This window comes from Caretta caretta, chromosome 1 (assembly GCF_965140235.1).
Source record: "Caretta caretta isolate rCarCar2 chromosome 1, rCarCar1.hap1, whole genome shotgun sequence".
Classification (NCBI taxonomy): domain Eukaryota; kingdom Metazoa; phylum Chordata; order Testudines; family Cheloniidae; genus Caretta; species Caretta caretta.
The window spans coordinates 16,894,096-16,914,357 of NC_134206.1; the positions used below are offsets into that span (position 1 = coordinate 16,894,096).

Sequence of the window (20,262 nt, forward strand, 5' to 3'; positions counted from 1 at the left end):
GGAAGAAGGGGAAGTTTTAGTTAAATGCTCCATGGCAAACCCTCCACTTACTGAAAGGGCTGATGGATCTTTAAGGTTCATGCAGACTTTGGTCTTTAAAGGACTTATCTGACAGACCCATACACAACAAATTACAATGTACCCAGTTTACTCACCTCAGAAAGTTGGTCCTATAAAAGATATTACTATCATCCATCTTGTCTCTCTAATACACTGAGACCAGCATGGCTACACCAACACTGCATACTGAAATAGCTGTAAGAGTTTACTTTAATCTAAAGCAGTATAATGAATCTGATTATTAGAAAACTATGTATAATTATTCTACCAAGTCAGCAAGGACTTTTTCTCAGATAGCAAAAAAAAAAAGGATACAGGCTGGGTCATCCATGTCAGGTTCTGGGGTGTCAAAAAACGGATGTGTACTCAGCAGCTCTGGGACCAGTGGAAGCACCAGAGTAGGATGCCTGCATCCCAGGAACTTTAAGCACCTGAAAATGCACAGGTTAAGAACATCTCTGAATCAAGGAAGATTTAACAAAACAATGGTGTTATTAATACTATTTCACATTTATATTACAATAGCCCTGAGAGGCCCCAATCAGAATCAGGGCCCCAGAGAGTTAGGCACTGCGCATACACATCCAAAGACACAGTCTGAAGAACTAACAGTCGTAGTTTTGTTGGACCCCAAGTGTTCATGAAACAAAATATAACTTGAAAAACATAACTAGAAAAAAGAGGGAGCAACAATTAACATGGTCTGCTTAAATTGTAATCACTTTGGGAGTAGGAACGTGTCTTGCTACATGTCTGCAAAATACCAAACACTTTGGGGTGCTATGTTACAAAAATTAATAACCATGCCACCTTTACCAATCCTTTCCTTTTTTTCGTTAAATATTCAGAATATACTATAAGAGGCTTTTAGAAAAAGCCATTTAAAATAAATGCTTCTAAGGATAAAAATAGTTAAATTTGAATCCACATTTTCTATAGTATTAACTTGCTTGTTGCTTCCATTTTAAAAAGTGCAAAGCAACTCTCTTGTGTATTGTACATGAAAATCAATGTTTGCTATGGAACTCAAGTAGAACCCTCCCCACGCCCAAAAGCAAAGTGTGCCCATAAACAATATAGCTGTCAACTGGTATAATAGGATCCAAAAACCAAGGTAACAAAGCCAATATTTAGTGGAATCTTTTAACTAACCAGAAACATATGGTTTAGTAGAGGTTAGTTTTTAGGTTGAACTAAACTGTACTGGAAACCACATGAATACTTTAAAGTGGCTGTTTATAATTTGGTCACTAGGATGGTCCTTAGTGAGGTTCTCCTTTATGCAAGCAGACAAGCACATATGCAGATAGAAAAAACGGCTACTCACCTTCTTGTAATTGTTGTTCTTTGAGATGTGTTGTTCACGTCCATTCCCATCAGGTGTGTGCACGCCACATGCACAGTCATCAGAAAGTTTTCCCTTAGCAGCTCCCGTTGGGTCGGCTGTGAAGCCCCCTGGAGTGGCTCCTTCATGGCGCTCAATATATGACCCTGCTGACCCGGCACCTCCTCATTTTCTTCTTGCCAGCTACTCCGACAGCGGGGTAGGAGGGTGGATACTGGAATGGACATGAACACCACAACTCGAAGAACAGTTACGAGAAGCTGAGTAACCGTTTTTTCTTCTTCGAGTGCTTGCTTATGTCAATTCCAATCAGGTGACTCCCAAGCTCCACCCCAGAGATGGGGTCGGAGTTAAGGAAACGCTGATTGAAGCACTGCTCTGCCAAATGCTGCATCATTGCTGGCGTCTGGGTAACAGCATAATGAGAGGTGAATGTATGCACCGAAGACCACGTTGCTGCCCTGCAAATTTCTTGTATCAGGACTTAAGCCAGGAATGCTGCTGCTGAGGCCTGTGCCCTCGTGGAATGTGCCGTGAGTGCCAGGGCTGGGACCTTGACCAGCTCATAGCATGTGCGGATGCAGGACGTGATCCAGGAAGATATTCTTTGAGATGAGACTGGGAGTCCTTTCATCCAGTCTGCTACTGCTACCAACAGCTGGTTTGACTTCCTGAACAGCTTAGTGTGTTTGATGTAGAAGGCTAGCGCCCGCCAAGCATCCAGAAAGTACAGCCTCTGCTCATGGTTACTGGCATGAGGCTTAGGATAGAAGACAGGTAGAAAAAGGTCTTGGCTAGTATGAAAGAGTGACACTACCTTGGGAAGAAAGGCTGGGTGAGGCCTGAGTTGCACCTTTCCTTGTGGAAGATTGTGTAGGGTGGACTGGAGGTAAGGGCCTTTAGCTCTGACACCCTCCTAGCTGATGTGATGGCCACCAGGATGGTAGACAGAGAAGGGAGCAAGTCGCTATTGGCTTAAAAGGGGGCCCCATTAATTTGGAGAGGACCAGATTGAAGTCCCACGCTGGGACAGGCTGTCTGGTCTGAGGATGTAGGCATTCCAAACCCTTAAGGAAACTGCCTACCACGGGGTTAGCAAATACGGATCTGCCAGACGCTCCCGGGTGGAAGGCTGAGATAACAGCGATGTGTACTTTGATGGATGACGCTGCCAGTCCTTGTTGTTTCAGGTACAGAAGGTGCTCTAGAATGAGAGGTATAGACACCTGTAGTGGAGGTGTACACTGCTGGGCACACCAGCAAATGAACCTTTTCCACTTAGCTAGATATGTGGCCCTAGTAGATAGAAGTCCTACTTGCCAAGAGGAAACTCTTACTGGTTCTGAGCACAGAAGCTCCATGGGGTTTAACCATGAACCTTCCAGGCCGTGAGATGGAGGGACAGGAAGTCTGGGTAGTGAAGACAGCTGTGGTCCTGAGTGATCAGATTAGGATGATCAGACTTGAGACTCTACCTGCTACCTGGAGTGCCCCCGTAGCAGCCAGGTGTCGAGGTAGGGATATACCGGAGGAAGGCTGCTACAACCGACATGCACTTGGTGAACACTCGGGGGTCTGTTGACAGGCCAAAGGGGAGGACCGTGAACTGATAATGTTTTTGGTTGACGACAAACCATAGAAATCGTCTGCGTGCAGGTCGAATAACTATGTGAAAGTACGTGTCTTTCATGTTGAGGGCAGCGTACCAGTCTCCCGGATCCAGGGAAGGAATAATTGTATTGAGGGAGACCATGCAGAACTTCAACATCATCATGAATCTGTTGAGTCTAGGATGGGTCTGAGACTCCCCTTGGCTTTGGGGATTAGGAAATAACGGAAATAGAATCCCTTGCCCCTTAGGAACCTCCTCCACTGCCCCTGCTGCGAGAAGCGTCTGCACCTCCTGGATAAGGAGTTGCTCATGAGAAAGGCCCCTGAAGAGGGATGGGGAAGGGAGGTGGGAGGGTAGGGAGGAGCAGCAGAATTGGAGAGAATATCCACTTCTACCATGCGAAGGACCCAGCGGTCCGATGTTATTTGGGACCAAGGACAGTAGAAGTGGGACAGACGATTCATAAAACAGGGGGAAGGATCCAGTGTAACGGCAGGTGCATCATCCTCGGGCGCACCTTCAAAAGACCTTTTTGGAGCCTGATGAAGGTTGGTTGGGCCTTGGCCCTGCCCAGAAGGGGGACTGGAAGGTTTGTGCCTGCTCTTCCTGCCCCTACGCCTATAAAAATCCTGCCTCAGCTGAGGAGGATATAGGCGCTGCAGTTGCAGTTGGGGCTTGAAATATTGCCGGGGTGTGCATACCCAATGACTTCATAGTTGCCAGGGAGTCTTTGAGACTGTGCAGCTTGGAGTCTGTTCGCTCCAAAGATAACCCTGTGCCTTCAAATGGTAAGTCCTACAGGGTTTGCTGCAGCTCCGGGGGCAACCCAGACCCCTGTAGCCATGAGCTCCTCCTCATGGCTACTCCTGAGGAAAGGGTGCGGGCAGCTGAGTCCGCCGAGTCCAGTGAAGCCTGGAGGGAGGTTCACGCCACTGCCTTCCCTTCATCAATGATCACCGAGAACTCGGCTCTGGAGCCTGGTGGAATCAGCTCCTTAAACTTCAACATGGAGGCCCACAAGTTGAAGTTGTACCTGCTGAGAATAGCTTGCTGGTTAGCTATCCTCAGCTGCAGGCCCCCAGTTGCATAGATTTTCCAGTCAAAAAGGTCCATCCTTTCCAACACCTTGGATTTAGGGGGCCGGCCCTTGCTGCCCGGGTCTCTCTCTCTCTCATTCACCGCTGATACTACGAGAGAACATGATTACAGGTGACAGAACAGGTACTCATACCCCTTGGAGGGAACAAAGTACTTGCGCTCTACCCCCCTGGCGGTGGGCAGGATTGAGGCAGGAGTCTGCCAGAGTCTTAATATTGCTATGGATAGTTTTTATTCGTGGCAGAGCTACCCTGAATGGTCGCTCTGGAGCAAGGCTGTTGACCATGGGGTCTTCGGACTCGACCACCTCCTCTGCCTGCAACCCCATGTTACGGGCAATCCTTTGTAGAAAGTCCTGGTGGGCCATGTGGTCAATTGGGGGAGGGCCCGAGGTTGAAGCTCCCATTACTGCCTCGTCCAGGGACGAAGATGAGGCGGCCAGAGGTGGTCCGGGGTCCTCCTGACCCTCCGGCTCCCTAAACTCCTCCTGTTCAGCATCTGTGGCCTCTGTGGCAACCGTAGCCAAGGTGGCAGTAGCCTGGCCTTGCAATGGGTCATGCCTCGGAGGTGACCTGGGCTGGCTGTGGGGCTTGCGCCAAGGTAGCCTCAGAACCACGGGGCGTAGGCCGGTCCTTGGCTGTCTGGGGTGGTCGGTGCTTGAGGCCACCAAATGGGAGCCCCTGAAAAGGGAGCCCTGGGCCTGATGGTAAGCTCGGGGGCTCCAAAAGGGCCATTGTGCTGGAGGCTGCCACTGGGCTTGCCATGCCATTGGCACCTCCCTCCGTTGCTTGTTGGATCTATGCCTGCTGCGACGGGAATAGTGCGAGCCACCATCCAAGTCCGAAGACACGGATCTCAGCTGAGATGACCACGGTGGCGCCACATAGTGCTGCGCTGGAGAACTGCGCCGTGTTGATGATGCAGGGGACAGGTGCCGAGACGTCTGGGCCGGGGACCAAAACTGGGAATCTGGCATCGGGGACCGGTGCCTTAGATCTGGTGCCGAGGACTGGTCCTGGTACGGTGCTGGTCCTCTCTTGGAGCCGGGGATTGCTGCTGCTCCCTCCTTGGTGCTGGGGAACCCTTTGGGGAGTCTGGTGCCGGAGAACGGTGCCTTGAGGATAGTGATCTGGAGTGGTGCTGAGGCAAACAGCACTGGGCCGGAGAGAGTGACTGCGGCATCATGGCCATCTTGCCTCTAGATGGCGTCAATTGCAACGGCACCAAGGGCTTATCTCTGATCACCGAGGGCTGAGGAGCAGTCATCCCTATCAAGTGTCTGGTGGCTCCAAAAAGTGTCTGTGGGGGATGGTAACTCCAACTCCTCCACTTGGCACTGCCCATCCCGGGAGTCGCTGTGCGCCGCACTCAACGGACCCCTGTGGGAACTGAAGTCGACGGTGCCGTCTCTTGTTGCCTAAATGCTGAGGGCTCCCCCACAGGATGCCCTGGTACTGCGCCTGCAGGTCCCACTGTTTTCTGCACTGGGGAGCGGCCCCTGTCGGCTTGTCTATGCTGGTTGTACGGCATCGGTGAATGCGAGGGGTGCCGGGTTGTCTGTGCCTCCTGCGGTGCCAGACTTCAGTGCCAAGGGTCTCTTAGACTAGAGTCCTTCCTCAGCACCGTGTCATGTACTGATGCCGGGGAATTCCGTACGGACACAGTCGGTGAAGGGTCCTGACAGTCTGCAGCAGACTGGGGACAAAGTGGATTCCATGAACAACTGCTTCAGCCAGAAATCTTGCTCCTTTTCAGTTCTGGGGAGGAAAGCCCTGCAGATCTTGCACCTGTCTGTCTGGTGCGCCTCCCCCAGACACTTCAGACGCGAGTCGTGGGGGTCGCTCGTTGGCATAGGCTTGCTGCAGTTTCCACAGGGTTTAAAGCCTTGGGCTCACGGCATGCCCTGGGGCCCAAGGGGGAGAGGGGTTGGGAAAACCCCGCTCCCAAACGTCTATATTGTATAGACAATAACTAAGACTAACTACAACTAAACTAGGCTAAGCTAACTATATGAAAGAACGCTAAGGGAAGCATTTGTTAAGCAAGCGACGGCAGTTCCATCGGCCATCACTGGCGGTAAGAAGGAACTGAGGAGGGGCCGGGTCGGCAGGGTCATATATTGAGTGCCATGAAGGCACCACTCCAGGAGGCTCCACAGCTGACCCGAAGGGAATTGCTATGGGAAAACTTTCCAACAACTATGCATGCAGCACGCCCACACCTGATTGGAATGGACATGAACAAGCACTCGAAGAAGAATCTCTGTTTCAGGTGTCAGTGTGAAAAATGCTTAGTACCACTTCTGTTCAGAATATTTACAGGATAACAAGAAATCATATAAGTAGCAACTGTACCCCTCAGCTAAATAAAACATTTACTGGCTTTAAGACTTGGTCATTAGAATAAATATGAAAGCTAAAAAAAGTGGACAAGCAAGAAGCGTGTAGAAAAGCAATACTTACTTCCATATGGACTCTCTGTCAGTAGGATATTTGGTTAGGTTTTTCAGCAGCTCCACCAGTGCAAGATGGATGCCTTCTTTAGTCGAGACATTGGTGCAGCACAGTAGTTCATGAAGTGCTTCCCGAATGTCTCGGGAGGAATCCTAAAAACCAAGCGCTTTAACTATTAGCATGCATGTATATACACTATACACACGCATATATACATACATATATGCATACACACACACACTTTAAAGATTGTAGAATTATTCCCATAGGTTCCCTAAATCCAATGTCTATTTCTAGTAGGTTACAGCAAAACCCAGAGGAACATCAGTCCAGCCCGACTGCTGCAGGCTCTGTCTCTTTTGAACTCAGCCAAGCTGTCTCACTTACACATGCGCTTCCTTTCACGGATGAAAACTTTTCCACTCTTCACTCTCTCAAATGAAAATCACTAGGAGTGATAAATATATCAACTGGTATCCTCAGGCACAAAGGATCTGGTAGATATTTAGAGGTGCTGGGTAACAATTGCATGGCCAAGCAGATGATGGTTGAAAACTACATTTAGCCATTTAGGAAGAAGTGTTCCTTTATTCAGCATATGAAGCTAGAGCCTGCAGGCCCTTAATCAGGCAAAATTCCCATTCAATTCAGTGGAAGAAGTTATGCCCCAGGCAGCCTTAAATGGGTTTGCAAAGGTGTCACTGAAGGCCATAATCTGGCCTGCAAAATCTATTACTGGAGATGATGTATGGGATGAACAGAGCCCAGCATGACTTAGTTCCTAGGTTGAGTTTGCCAGGCTGGCAGGCAGTGGGGGTATCTTTTTACTTTTGAAGTGCACAAAGCTTGATACTGGAATCCAGTGAGACAATAAATATGGAACCCCACAATGTCATTTTTGCAGTCACCGTTTAAGGCAGAAAAACACTTCAAGAGGCACCTTGCTGCCAGAAGTGTCACCTTTCACGTATACTGTAACATGGAGGTCCTATAGCTCTATTTGTACAAGTGTTTACTATGGTGCCATAACTGAACTCCAATTTGAAAAATTACATTCTACCTGCCTAAAATACACTCCGTAGTTTCAAATGCACACATTATTCTTCCTCTTTACCAGTACTTATGTAGTGTTACTGTGTGCTGTTAAAAAGCTTTTGTGTTCTGCTCCAGAGGTAGTTGCATTTCAGTGGCAGATTTTTATTTTTTTTTAAATATACGATTTGCAGACCACCAACATCATGAGAAGAAACAGAAGCCCTGCTGTTAAGAATCTCAGTCTAACTAAACAAATAAGATAGTGCAATGGGTGATCAAAGGGTGAAAGTATCACAGGGCTGTGCAGAATGCTGAGTGTTTTTTTTTTTGTTTTTTTTTTAAATAAAAACTGCTGAGTGGACAAATCTTCACAAAGAAAGTGTGTTCTAAGGAGGGACTTGAGAGAGAGACAATGAAAGCATCGCATGCAAGGTCAGGCATAGGGATTGCAAGGAAGAAGGCATGGAAACAAAAGTGGGAGAAGATTATAAAGGGCTGGATAGGCGCGTGACTTGAGAAGAGGAAAGTCAAGTGTAAGAAGACATGAGAACCAGAGCAGAGTTGTGCAGAGACTTGAAAGCAAGTACAAGGAGTTTGCGTTTGATAACAAAAGCAGCCAGTAGAAGAAGAGACAGACATGGTAGGAGCAGCTGGCGAAAGCAGTGGGGTTAAAAAAGAAAATGGTAAAGGCAAAGGCCAACATTTTCAAACAAGGCTCCCTAAACGAAAGTGGCATGATTTACAGAACACTTATTTTGGTGTCCAAGTAGGCATTTAGTTACCAAGTTAGAAAGTATTAGCCAAAGTGCTCAGAAATCCTTCAGGATCAAAGATGCTATATAAAGCATCAATTATCACATTTCAGCTGACATAACATGAATGATCAATCATTGTAGAAATACAAACAACAAAAAAAGATGTAGGACTAAATTTTCAAACATGATTAGTGATTTTAGGTGCCTTGATTTTTGGGCATCCAACTTCAGCTTTTTTGAAAGTTTAGGCCATACTCTGTATCAGCATATATCTTGACTTTTCATACAAAAAATCACAGGTAATAAATTCTAGGAGATCAAAGACAGTGGCCATGGGAAGCTCTTTCCAAAGAGAACACTTGCCTCTAAGACAGCTAGCACGGTATCGAGCTGGTCCTCTCGCAGCGTTATGTTGTTGGAGATTTTTCTCATCGTGTGTATCGACTGCAATCTTACCTCTTCAATCTCATCATTAAACATGTCTACTAGAAAATCAAGACACTTCTCTGCAAAAGAAGGTGAAGATTGAGCCAGCATACAGAGGGCCTCAACTGCAGCAATCCGAACCTCTGAAAGAAGGAAAAAAGAATCTTATTTAGGGTTATTTTTAATACTAATCAAAAGCTGTATCACCTAGTGGCCAGACCTCAAGCTATGCAAGAGTAAGAATTTTGATAGGAGACCCCTAAGGAAAATTTTGAATCACCAGAGCTGTCTCTGTTAGGTATCATTCACTCCAGTTATCAGTTCTGAACAGCACAAGCTACCATTTGAAGTGACACTGGAGGCATTTTCAGGTGAGACAAAAAAACCAAGATTATTATTAGATTATTAGAGAGCCATGGCATATTTTGCAGGAGTAGGAGTTCGATAATTACATTCTGCCTGCCTGTACACTTCCTGCCATTTCAATTGTCGAGAGTGTTCTTCACATCCTTCCTTCACTTGCTGTGTAGTTCTCTATAAAAGTTACATTTCACCCCAGGGTAACTGTGTTTCAATAGCAGAAGTGAACCCTGCAGCAGTTCTCAAACTGTGGGTAAGGACCCCAAAGTGGGTCAGGACCCCATTTTAATGGGGTCACCGGGGCTGGCTTAAACTTGCTGGGGCCCAGGACCAAAGCCCAAGTCCGAGGGCTCAGGTTACAAGCCCCCTGCCTGGGGCTGAAGCCCTTGGGCTTTGGCCTCCCTGCCTGGGGAAATGGAGCTTTGACTTTGTCCCTCCCGCAGGGTGGTGGGATTTGGGCGGTCTCAGGCTTCGGTCCCCCTCCTGGGGTCATGAAGTAATATTTGTTGTCAGAAGGGGGTTGCGGTGCAATGAAGTTTGAGAGCCCTTAGTTTAGAGCTATGCGATCCCTCAGAAAGGAAGAGGTACCATGGGAATGATTAATATGCATGTTATTGGAAAGACCAGAAGGGATAGCCAAGCAGCCCACATGTATTCATGCTGTAAAAAACACTGTAGGTATTTGAAGTACCTCCACATGTAATCCATTAAATGAAGGCAAAAGACTTTCTCATCCAATTTCTGCAAGCTTTTGTGAATGGTGATCATAAAAACAACAGAACCAAATCTGGCATGTTATAAGATATTTCTATTTTTCATCCAAAAAAGTTTAGCTTGAAAACAGTGAATTAAAATTTGCAAATGTAGCATGTTAGGCTTATTGTTCTTGAACAACATGGTGTGATTCCAGATGTCTCTGATTAACTTGAAAAAATACAATCACGGTAAGACGCTGCTTATTTAGTTATAGATCCTTTCCCCTCATCCACCAACCTACTCACTCAGTTAAGGCAGCACAGATTAAAACACATTTCAGTGACTGCTCTGACAAGGCAGACTAAGATACAGATTAAAAATTAGTACAAGGGAAGGCTGCAGTGCTGGGTATAAGGTAGAACTGTAGCCAGTAGCATTTAAAGTGCAGTAATGGTCAGAGGGGTGACTGTATAAATAATTTCCACATCAGTTCACCAGATCTGTGTGTATTCCGAGCCAATCATTCTTCATTGATAGAAATGCTACCTTTGGCACTGCAGAGCGAAAATTTATGTGACAGCAAGTTGGATATTATGGTATGGAAATCCGAATTGTTTCAAGTGAAAAATCTTTATTATTAAGCCAGAAAGAATCAAGGTTATTTTTCACATCCCAGAAGGATTTTGACAGAAAACACCATGTAATTTTAATTGCAAATTGAGAAAGCCTAATACAGAAGTCATAGAGCAACAAACCAATCTTTACAATGTGATTTTACAGAGCTACTTTTTAGAGCACACCCTGTACTTTCTAATGTTGCTCCATCCACGCTGTAAATTTTAAAAGCAACAATCAGCAATTACAGCTCATAGAAATGTTCATCTTCAAGGCACTTCACTAACATTAACACTCTCAATAGCCCCATGGAGATACAAGGGGTAAGAATTATCCCTATCCACAGATGGGGAAGCTGGGGCATAGAGGTGAAGTGACCTTGGTTAGTCCCATCAACAAGATCAGTGTCATAGCCAAGTTTAGAACTCCAGGGCTTGGGTCCCAATGTTGTGCTCCAAACTACTGCTGGCCAACTCTGTTAAAACTATTTACAGTGAGAGAGGACCAACATGCTTTAAACTGTTGTAAGATGAATGTAGGTTTCCCCTTTCTCTAGGCTCTAGAGAATCTGGCCATTTCCAGCAATAGCAACTAAAGTTTCCAATTTAGGATTCAATCTAGCTTATCGAAGTCAATGAAAACACATCCAGTGGGAGCTGGATCTGATCCTTGAACAGTAGAAGTAGACACTTTTCCCCACACACTTACCTAAATTAACTGTTTTAAAAAATTACTGATTTCCGGGTACCCTAATACAGAATGCTTTGCCTGTCCAAAGTGCTGAGCTAACATTAATTCAGTCTTGCAAAATCATGAATATTTACCAACCAGGAACAAAATCTACTTGCTCACCCTCACCGAGATGGTAATGAAAAAAAAAAAAAAAACAACCTTGCAATATATTAGTCACTTTTCTTTTTTTTTTTTTTTGGGGAAAAAGGGGATCTGTTCCAGGCAGCATGAATTTTGTTAGGGACTTTACATTCAGATCCTCCTTTCTTTGGTTGCCACATACAAAGTTAACACTCACCATACATTTCATCTTCCAGGCCATGAACAAAAGCCCCACAAGCTCCCGATTCAATCAAGTTCACAGCGCCTGTGTCTATTTCTTCTTTGGGTGCATCGTCTCCCCATTTTCTGCCACTTGAAAACTCCCCAGAGCTGTAGAGCTCTTTGGCTCGTTCATGTGCAGTGCGCTTCCTCTGTGAAAATAAATATTATGTATCATAAAGGCTATTAAATTTTAAAGGAACTATTGGTGCATTAACTGACTTGCTCTGGTTCCATAACAAGGTTATAGCGAAAGACTTCAACAGTGATAGGAGGAAGAGATGTAATTGCTGAGAGACATGAAAGCTACCCTCCTCTTATGTGAAAAATCACTCAATATTTTGTGCTTTGTTTTCACTGGGAAAAGAATAATATCTAACACGTTTTAATTAACATATTGTTGAACACGATTCTGTAATTACCCCTGTTAAACTGGGGTTAAGCCCTACCACTTTAACATGACTGTGTGTCTATATTAGATAATAACTGGCATTAAATCACGTGTTAATCAAAATGTCTCCACATTTCCTAACACACTTCATTTGCCCACTGCAGACAAAGCCTTACATTCACTTTCCATCCAACCAAGGATCTCAATACACTTTAAAAAAATTAGCGAATTTAGCCCTATCATCCTTGTGAGACACAGATGAGTTATCCCATTTTGTAGATGGAAAAATTGAGCCAAAGAGAAGAAGGATTTTGCCCAAGGTCACTATGTGAATCAACTACAAAATCACGATAAAAAAACAAACAAACAAACAAGAGTCCCAATTCTAAGCGTTAAGTCATTTGAAATGACTGCCAAGCAGATCCTGTAAGATCTTGTATTATAGCATGTTCCCAAAACTGGAACACAATCTTTCTGTTCACAATAAATAAGAGAGAAGCTCTAAAACAAGATGGTGTCAAGATAGCATGCTAATCCCACTCTCTCCTCAATGAAACCTGAACAGCTTCAGGAGTGATTTATTACAAGAACACAAAAGCTAATGAAGCAGTTTAGCCTTCGTTTTCTGTTAGATTAAAGTCAACCTGTCACGATCAATCAACTCTCAATTGCCCTGAGGCATGGAAAAGATAAAGAAATATGTTAGACATTAACATACCTGTTGTGCAATTTTAGTGCAAGGTAAGGGGGGGGAGAGACGGAACGGGAGGGGACAAAATAATAAAAGACAAGGTTTATGTACCCTCAGATCTGACATCAGCTTCTTGTCAAGTGTCTGCTCCAAGAAATGGGAACTAACTTGCTGCATAGATCCCTGAAAAAACAAACAAACAAAAAAACCCACATCAGGTGAAGAACCAAGATGGTTATCAATGTAAGCCAATAGAATCTGCTGAGTGACACACCCCAGCACAGCGACCACTCATTTCTGTATTTCAAGGGGTTTATATAGTGCTCATCACTGCAGTATTTAGGAGCTTTTAAGAGTTTATGCGTGTCCGCATATAAATTCATCACAGCACCCCACTCTCTCCATATAGTTGGTCCTAGCTAGGGATCTAAAAACCTGGCCTTGAAGTTGGGGGCCATAAATGAGATTTTGGTTGTGCTGAGGAGTCCATTCCCCGCAGAGGAGAGAACAGCTGTGAATAGCTGGGAAGCTATTTTCTAATGGATCTGCATATACGCTAGCTCCACCTCTCCCCTCAAAACTGCCTTGAAATTTGGCAGAAATCAATTGATCTAGACACTGATATCATACACAGTATCAACTAGCAAATCCAGTAAACAAAAGTCAGAACATCAATGCTCTCTCCACATCCTTTCTTCCCAAATATAGGCAAAAAAGGCAACATACCGTGACCTTCTACCAAGACGACATGAAAACACCAAGGAAACTCACCAACAGCTTAGCAGCTTGCACTCTAACAACCCATGAGCCATCACTGACCATATGACATATTTTTCCAAATGCATCATCAACTAAGCGAATTTCTTCATTGGAAGAAGGAATTGGGACAATGCTGAATAAGACAGAGGCACACACTGTAAGTCACTGTGCTGAGACTTTGTATAAAACGTGTTCTCCTTCGTGGCAAAGGCCAATGAAATAAACAGTGCTGAGCTAACATAAGGCATCTTAGGAACAAACAAACAAAAATATCACCTAGTCCAACATGCCCACTTTTGGCTTAGGCTATAGGCATTTAATATACATAGCCTTTCAAACCACAATGTTGAAGACTTGTTTAAGACAAAAACCTTCAGAACTAGCATGCTTATTCCTATCCTGTATAACTTGTTGAATCAGTCTGCATACAGCACATACCTCTCAGGATACAGCTGACTGAGGACCCAGATCAACTGAACGGCAGCACTGCGTACCTGTTCATAATCATCTGAGAGCAATCTGCAAGCCTGAAATGAAGGTTTCCAAATATTAATCTTAAACCCCTGCACCAGGTTTACATTTAAGCTTCCATTAAACTCTCTTATATGACAAAGTACAGATTCTATACCAGCTAGGTGAGATTATGAATCAAAATGTATTTGGTTATCTCAACCTAGTCCTACCAGACCTTTGTCCATTAGACAAACCCAGTGCAGTACTTATCAGATTGGTTAGCCCTGCTCAGGTGAGCTCTAGGACTGGCTGAACTACACAGAGACATGAAGAATGTTGCACAGCACCTTTCCTCGCTACAACTGACTATGATCCATATTATTCTCATTTTCATAGGCCTTGATCCTGAAACCTTATCCATGAAGGTAGACCCCATCCTCATGGGAACATCAATGAGACTATTTAATTCTATTCAGGTTCTTATGCTGCGCTCATCACCACAGTATGAGCACCTTCCAGTAGGTACATTAAGCAATGCTACTACACACCTGTCACATGATGTTTGTTCACTCACCCTCTCTTCAAAAGGAGAAAGCATGTGCAGTGGAGTATCTTGTTTTGGTAGGGTTTATTTTTTTCCCCCTAATAAATATACCTGTTGCTATGAGTTTACATAATAGAAGGCAGATAAAAAAAATGCACTTTGCACTAGGAGCAGAAAGTGGAGGTGTTGTGATGGTCCTTAGCTCTTGGTGGAGCTCATTCCACAGTCTCAGACCCCAGGAGAAATTTCTGTCTCCGGCACAGATGAGCTTTACTCTTAAAGTAGAGAGTTCCATTGTGCCAGAGGAGCATAGCTGTCAACCAGGTCTTTGTCCCAGAACTTTAGACAGTATTTTAGATATCCTGGGCCTAGGCCATGGAATGCTTGGAAGACTCTGCATGTGTGCAAGATTCCACTTGCACAGATTAGATTGCAAGATCAGGGCCATAATTACTAAAATGCCTCACCTTTTCCCCAACCCTCTCCCTCCTCCAGTAAAAGTAAGCAAATTACATCTCCACAGCTTCACTGTCTTGAACATACTTCCTTTCCTATTGAACTACTTTGTCACAGAAACTAAAAAAGAACTTGCACAATATTTAATAAGGCATTACCTGACTGTAAATAGTCTGCTGCAATTTTAATCCTCTTTCATGTAGCTGCAGCTATAAAAGGAGGAAAAAAACAAACAGATGCATCATCACATGGTTTTAAATAAGATAGTCTATTTTCATTACTATTGTCTCTACCATTTGATTACCATTGACATGAATCCCATAATAATTGCTTGCTACAGTAGTTGATTCTCTGCTACATTCAACCATTTCACGGCCTCTGCTGAATTAAATATTCTCATCTTATTATAATAAATAATTATCTAGACTTTGGTATAAAGTTTGTCTCCATCATACTTGGTTTTTACATTAGTGCTACCAATAACACCACCTTTCTCCAGTCTTCTGAAGAGTTGTGCTTCACAACATGAATTCTCAATAAAATCTTGTCCTAAAACATTCTCAACTACTGATCCAGCAAAGCTGTAGACCCTTCTCTAGCAACTACAGACAGTTTCTACACAGAATAATGTAGCTCCATATGAGTTTCCGAAGTATAAATAGTAAGACAGAATTGTATATGTTCCCTATACATGGGAAGACTATCTGGTAGGCTGTCATCTGAAAGAAAAGCATTTATCTTTTCTAGACAGGCCTCTGCAGACTACAATTTACAAATGAAGAAAAAATATTAAAACAGTAGCAAAGTAGTCATGGGCAAGGTTTTTTGGTGCCTCCAAAGAATGCTTTCTGGTTTCAAACTACAGAACGATGGAGGCTTTTGTGTTGTGATAGTATATTGTCCTGGCAATAAGAGTCTAGGTTTGGACATTCAATTTAACCATAAAAAGTCACATGAACACGTTTAAAAAAAATATCTGTAAAGAGAGTCATTAAAATACAACAGAAGTGGATGGGAAGAGCAGAGGGAGATCCCAACCAGACCCTACTGAAATCCTGTATTAAATGCTGCCTCTTTTTCAGAAGTTTAACGAGTGTTAATTTGAATACCCCCCATCCCAACATGGAAATGGGTTTACCTTACTAGCAGTTGCTGAACACCCAATTAACATGATTACTGAGCCCTGCAGACATGCTATTTTTAAGCATAAACTTTCTCTTGGATTTTTCCAGTTACTGAAGTATTTCTTCTTCCCTCAGCAACTTCCTGATGCTACATCCCAACAAGCATTAGTTGGAGTGGTCAGTATTGACCATAACGAAAGCTAAAGCAAGGAAAGCATATTTATTGCTAACTGGAATGTGCCTGATTTTGTTATATATACACACACACACCAAAAAATCTGAAGTCACTAAAATGATAAACTTCCAAAATATATATTTATCCTCTATTAATCTATTGTACAAGAATCTGGATATTCCCCTCACACTTTTTCAAGGCCAATTTAATTGAAACTTGGGTAACTTTAATTTTCACATTTACCAAAATGACTTAATAAATCACCTTCCTGACTGAGTTTCTCTCACTCAATTTACAACCACTTACAAGTCTTCTTGAGTGACTCCTAATACATTTAAGAGTGCAGCAGCACTTACCATCGCTTTTATAGCTGCAGTCCTAACACGAGGGTCCTGATCAATAAAGTGGTCCCCTATTATCTTCTGGACATCTTTGGTAGCCAGGCTTTCAGCTTCTTTTGTGGCACCTTTTTCCACAGATCCAAGATAACCAATCAGTTGGAGGCACTTGTTTCTGACACCATGGGAGGAGTCCGTCAGATACTGCGTAATGGGATAGAATAAGAAATGTTTTTCTTGGTATTTTATCCTTTCAAGCAGCAGACTGTTTCACATGAGATGAAGTCTCCCAAAAGTTTGTGTTTTGTTTTACAGTTACAACAGTTTTCAGGGATAAAGTCCAATAGTAGCTTTCCTTCAAATATTTGATGCTTACTTTATTCTATATATTATCAATCCTACAGAACAATAATTTCATGAAGAAGTTTAATCAGAAATTTTACACACACATACATTACAGTTCTCTCCATAGAAAACAGCTTTTTCAGCAAAGAATTAAAATAAGCTTTCTCATGGGGCATAATTTTCAAAAACAGTTGCAGATGTAATTTAGGCAAAATACTGCACAGCCTAAGCAGCACACACAAAATGAGTAACTGCTCACGCAGCAAGGATATTTGGCACTTACAACCATCCTCCCCATTTTGCAATTAAGAATAAAAGTATCCAAGTTGGAATTCAAGAGTTCCTAGTTCCCAGTCTTGTGCTCATACCAAAACTGCCTCAGAGTTTATATGACTTAAAAGATACCCTTAAATTTAGTAATCCTACCAAGGATTCCTATCCTGCAATAGATTGACACTGAAATCTCCTATTGATTTGGTACACACACAGAAAAACAATTGTGGATACAGCTTGCCTCTTAATACAATTTGTAGAAAGAAAATCCTCCTCTACAGGTATATTTTCAAGTGGTGAGTAAAATTAGGTAGCATTTCACCAATCAATGAATTACCAATCTTCTGTATCAATGAAACACACACAATTAAATCCCTCCCAAAAACACATTTTAAGGATCTTTTAATATAATACAATTTCTTCTTATATATTCTCCAATCCTCTACTAAAGTGTTAGAGGAGATCATAAACCAAGGAAAAGCAGAATACTTTAAAATTAAATTTAAAGAAGGGGAGTGACTCACTGACTCAGATAATTTTTTCATTAAAATACCAAAAGAGAAATAGGTAATTATGGATAATTTATTAACTCACATGGCGATTCATTCTGTGATTTTTATTCAACACGGCTACTCCATGAACAGAATGTACTTTCGTTACCAACATAATTGTAACAAATTGAGAATGGGCAAAAGACTTATTGGTCAAATCAAGCATGAGAGTCAGTATATTTTCTCCCTTTAACAACAAGATTACCTTAGCTATAAACGGACACTGTTTTCTTGAGACTAGATGGGTGTGGTAATATTGTTTATTGGACCAACTTCTGCTGGTGAAAGAGACAAGCTTTCAAGCTTCCACAGAGCTCTTTATTTCTTTTAATAGGGCTCTAATGTGAGACATAAGTGCTGAGGGAAGAGTTAGCAGGTGTGGAAGTCAGATAACATTAATTGCACAAGCTTCAAAAATAATACCCCCTAAATGGGGCAAACTAATGTCAGCTAACATTATCTATGAACTCTGAGCTTCATTTCCTTTGCTTTTTAAATATAAAAGGCAACTGTGGTCTACTGGATTGAGGACAAGCCTACAAATTAGGGAATCTGGATTTACATAGAACTATTGGGATGCTAGGTGAATTGCAGACAGGTAGAAAGACAATATCCATATCCAAATTTAAGATCGTTCTATTCACCTGGCTTCTCCATGCACCAGTAATGCCATCAGGAAAACAGGAACAACTTTTAACCACATTTAACACGGCTGCTACTCTGAAACCATTTGTAAATCTGTACATGAACAGGGTTACGTAAGTGGAAAGTATGAAAACTGATATGAATACGATTTTAACAAGTAGGTCATAGCTGCTATTTTGAGGCTGCAAGAGTCTCATTAATTCAGATTTAGAGATTTTGAGGGTTTCAGTATACTGGACACTTTTTGTTATGTAGATTTTTTGCATTGATGTTATCAGAATTTTTATGATTGGCATATTTAAAATTGAGAGTGAAACTCTCCTCCCAGATATGTGCAGGCAACTGCCTTTGATTTCAACACAAGCTACACGAGTATCTGGGAGCAGAATTTGACCTCTAAAGCATATTTACTTCATCAATAAGACTATATTACCTTGCAGGCTACGTCTAGCAGTCTCATTCTGACAGCTGGGTTCTCTGTGAGTTTCGTCCCAATCACCAACAGGGTATCAAGCAGTTGAGCAAGAACTTGGTGGGACTCTGTTAAACAAAACAGTGAAAGGTTTCATATCTCTTTACTAATTTCGTGAGCCTACAGAGATCTCACTGTCTACGTTGCAAGTAAACTGATAAACCACTGTGCGTATTACATAAATGATGTTCTCATGGGATGGAATTTCCAAAAGTGCCTAAGTCCCACTAACTGTCAATTGAACTTGTGCTTCTAAATCCCACTGGTGACCTGCATCCCCACCTCCCACGAAATGTTTTTTACATAAAGTGCTTGGAGGGATGAAATTCTTTTAAAATTAAAACAGACTTTGTTACAGCAAGAAATGGGGGATAGTTTGTCCTTCACCCTCTTATGAAAACAGTGCTCGTGGAATGATGTTTTTGTGCAAATTAAAAATAAACTTCTGCCATTATCCTGCAGCTGGGGTGAGGAAAGATTCCATTACAGTGTTCCACTTGCAAACAAGGCTGTCCCCCAACGCAGAGCAGTTAAGAAACAATGTCTCTGCCTCTGTGATATTACAGCAGGAACGCACACTCTGTACCGTCTGCTGTTCTACAATGACATTATATAACAGTGATGCTGAAAGATTTTTTTGCCTTGAGAATGTCATGATAGGATTTTACAATGGTCATAAAAATAGAGAATACGGTGGGGGGGAGGAAACAATGTTCCCTCTGAGCAATAATCCCCAATCTTATACTTAGGCTGTTTGTGTTCACATAGGAGTCTTGCCACAGTCCTTAGATCACTGGTCACCAACTCGTCGATGGCAACTGACTGGTTGATCCTGGAGCCTCTGCCAGTCGATCGCAATCTCCGGGGCCGACGGTGCAGCAGGGCTCAGGCAAGCTCCCTGCCTGCCTGCCGTGGCCCCACTCCGCTCCCAAAAGCAGCTGGCTGCTGGCACATCTCTGCGGCCCCTGGGAGGAGGGGAGTCAGGGAGCTCTGTGTGCTGCCCCAGCCCCCAGCACCGCCCCTGCAGCTCCCATTGGCTGGAAACCAGCCAATGGGAGCTCCAGGGGTGGTACTTACAGGCGCAGGCAACGCGAGGAGACCCACTGCCCCCATCCCACCCAGAGCCGACAGAGACGTGCCAGCAGCCAGCCACTTCTGGGAGCGGCATGGGGCCATGGCAGGCAGGCAGCCTGCTTGAGCCCTGCTGCGCTGCTGACCGGGAGCTGCCTGTGGCAAGCGCCTCCCAGCCAGAACCTGCACCTCGCAACCCCTCTTATACCCCAACCCACAGCCCCCTCCTGCACCAACTCCCTCCCAGAGTCCGCACCCCTCACCCCCTCTCGCACCCCAATCCCCTGCACCAGCCTGGAGCCCCCTCCTGCACCCAAACTCCCTCCCAGAGCTTGCACCCCTCAGTCCTGCACCCCAACCTCCTGCCCCAGGCTCAACCAATACACACCCCACAGTTGAGATTGTTACATTGATTTGTGACAATCCCTGAAGGATTTTGGATCTACAAACCACAAATGAGACTAAT

At 43.6% G+C, this 20,262-nt stretch overlaps 1 protein-coding gene across 7 annotated transcripts in view; it reads right to left on the minus strand.

The window, feature by feature from the left end:
• The window catches only part of INTS4 (integrator complex subunit 4), a 60,725-nt gene that overhangs the window by 27,983 nt on the left and 12,480 nt on the right, over positions 1-20,262 (minus strand). For 4 of the 7 annotated variants that reach the window (XM_048840556.2, XM_048840565.2, XM_048840547.2 and 1 more), the window contains exons 4-13: positions 18,687-18,793; positions 16,458-16,643; positions 14,961-15,011; positions 13,788-13,876; positions 13,362-13,482; positions 12,702-12,773; positions 11,486-11,660; positions 8,722-8,927; positions 6,578-6,720; positions 376-491 (exon numbers count right to left, since the gene is read on the minus strand). In XM_048840556.2, coding sequence (XP_048696513.1) covers positions 376-491; positions 6,578-6,720; positions 8,722-8,927; positions 11,486-11,660; positions 12,702-12,773; positions 13,362-13,482; positions 13,788-13,876; positions 14,961-15,011; positions 16,458-16,643; positions 18,687-18,793 — 1,266 coding nt within the window. Of the gene's footprint in view, positions 1-375; positions 492-6,577; positions 6,721-8,721; positions 8,928-11,485; positions 11,661-12,701; positions 12,774-13,361; positions 13,483-13,787; positions 13,877-14,960; positions 15,012-16,457; positions 16,644-18,686; positions 19,691-20,262 lie in introns of all 7 variants that reach the window. The other 3 variants (XM_048840620.2, XM_048840612.2, XM_048840594.2) reach the window with 3 other exon arrangements.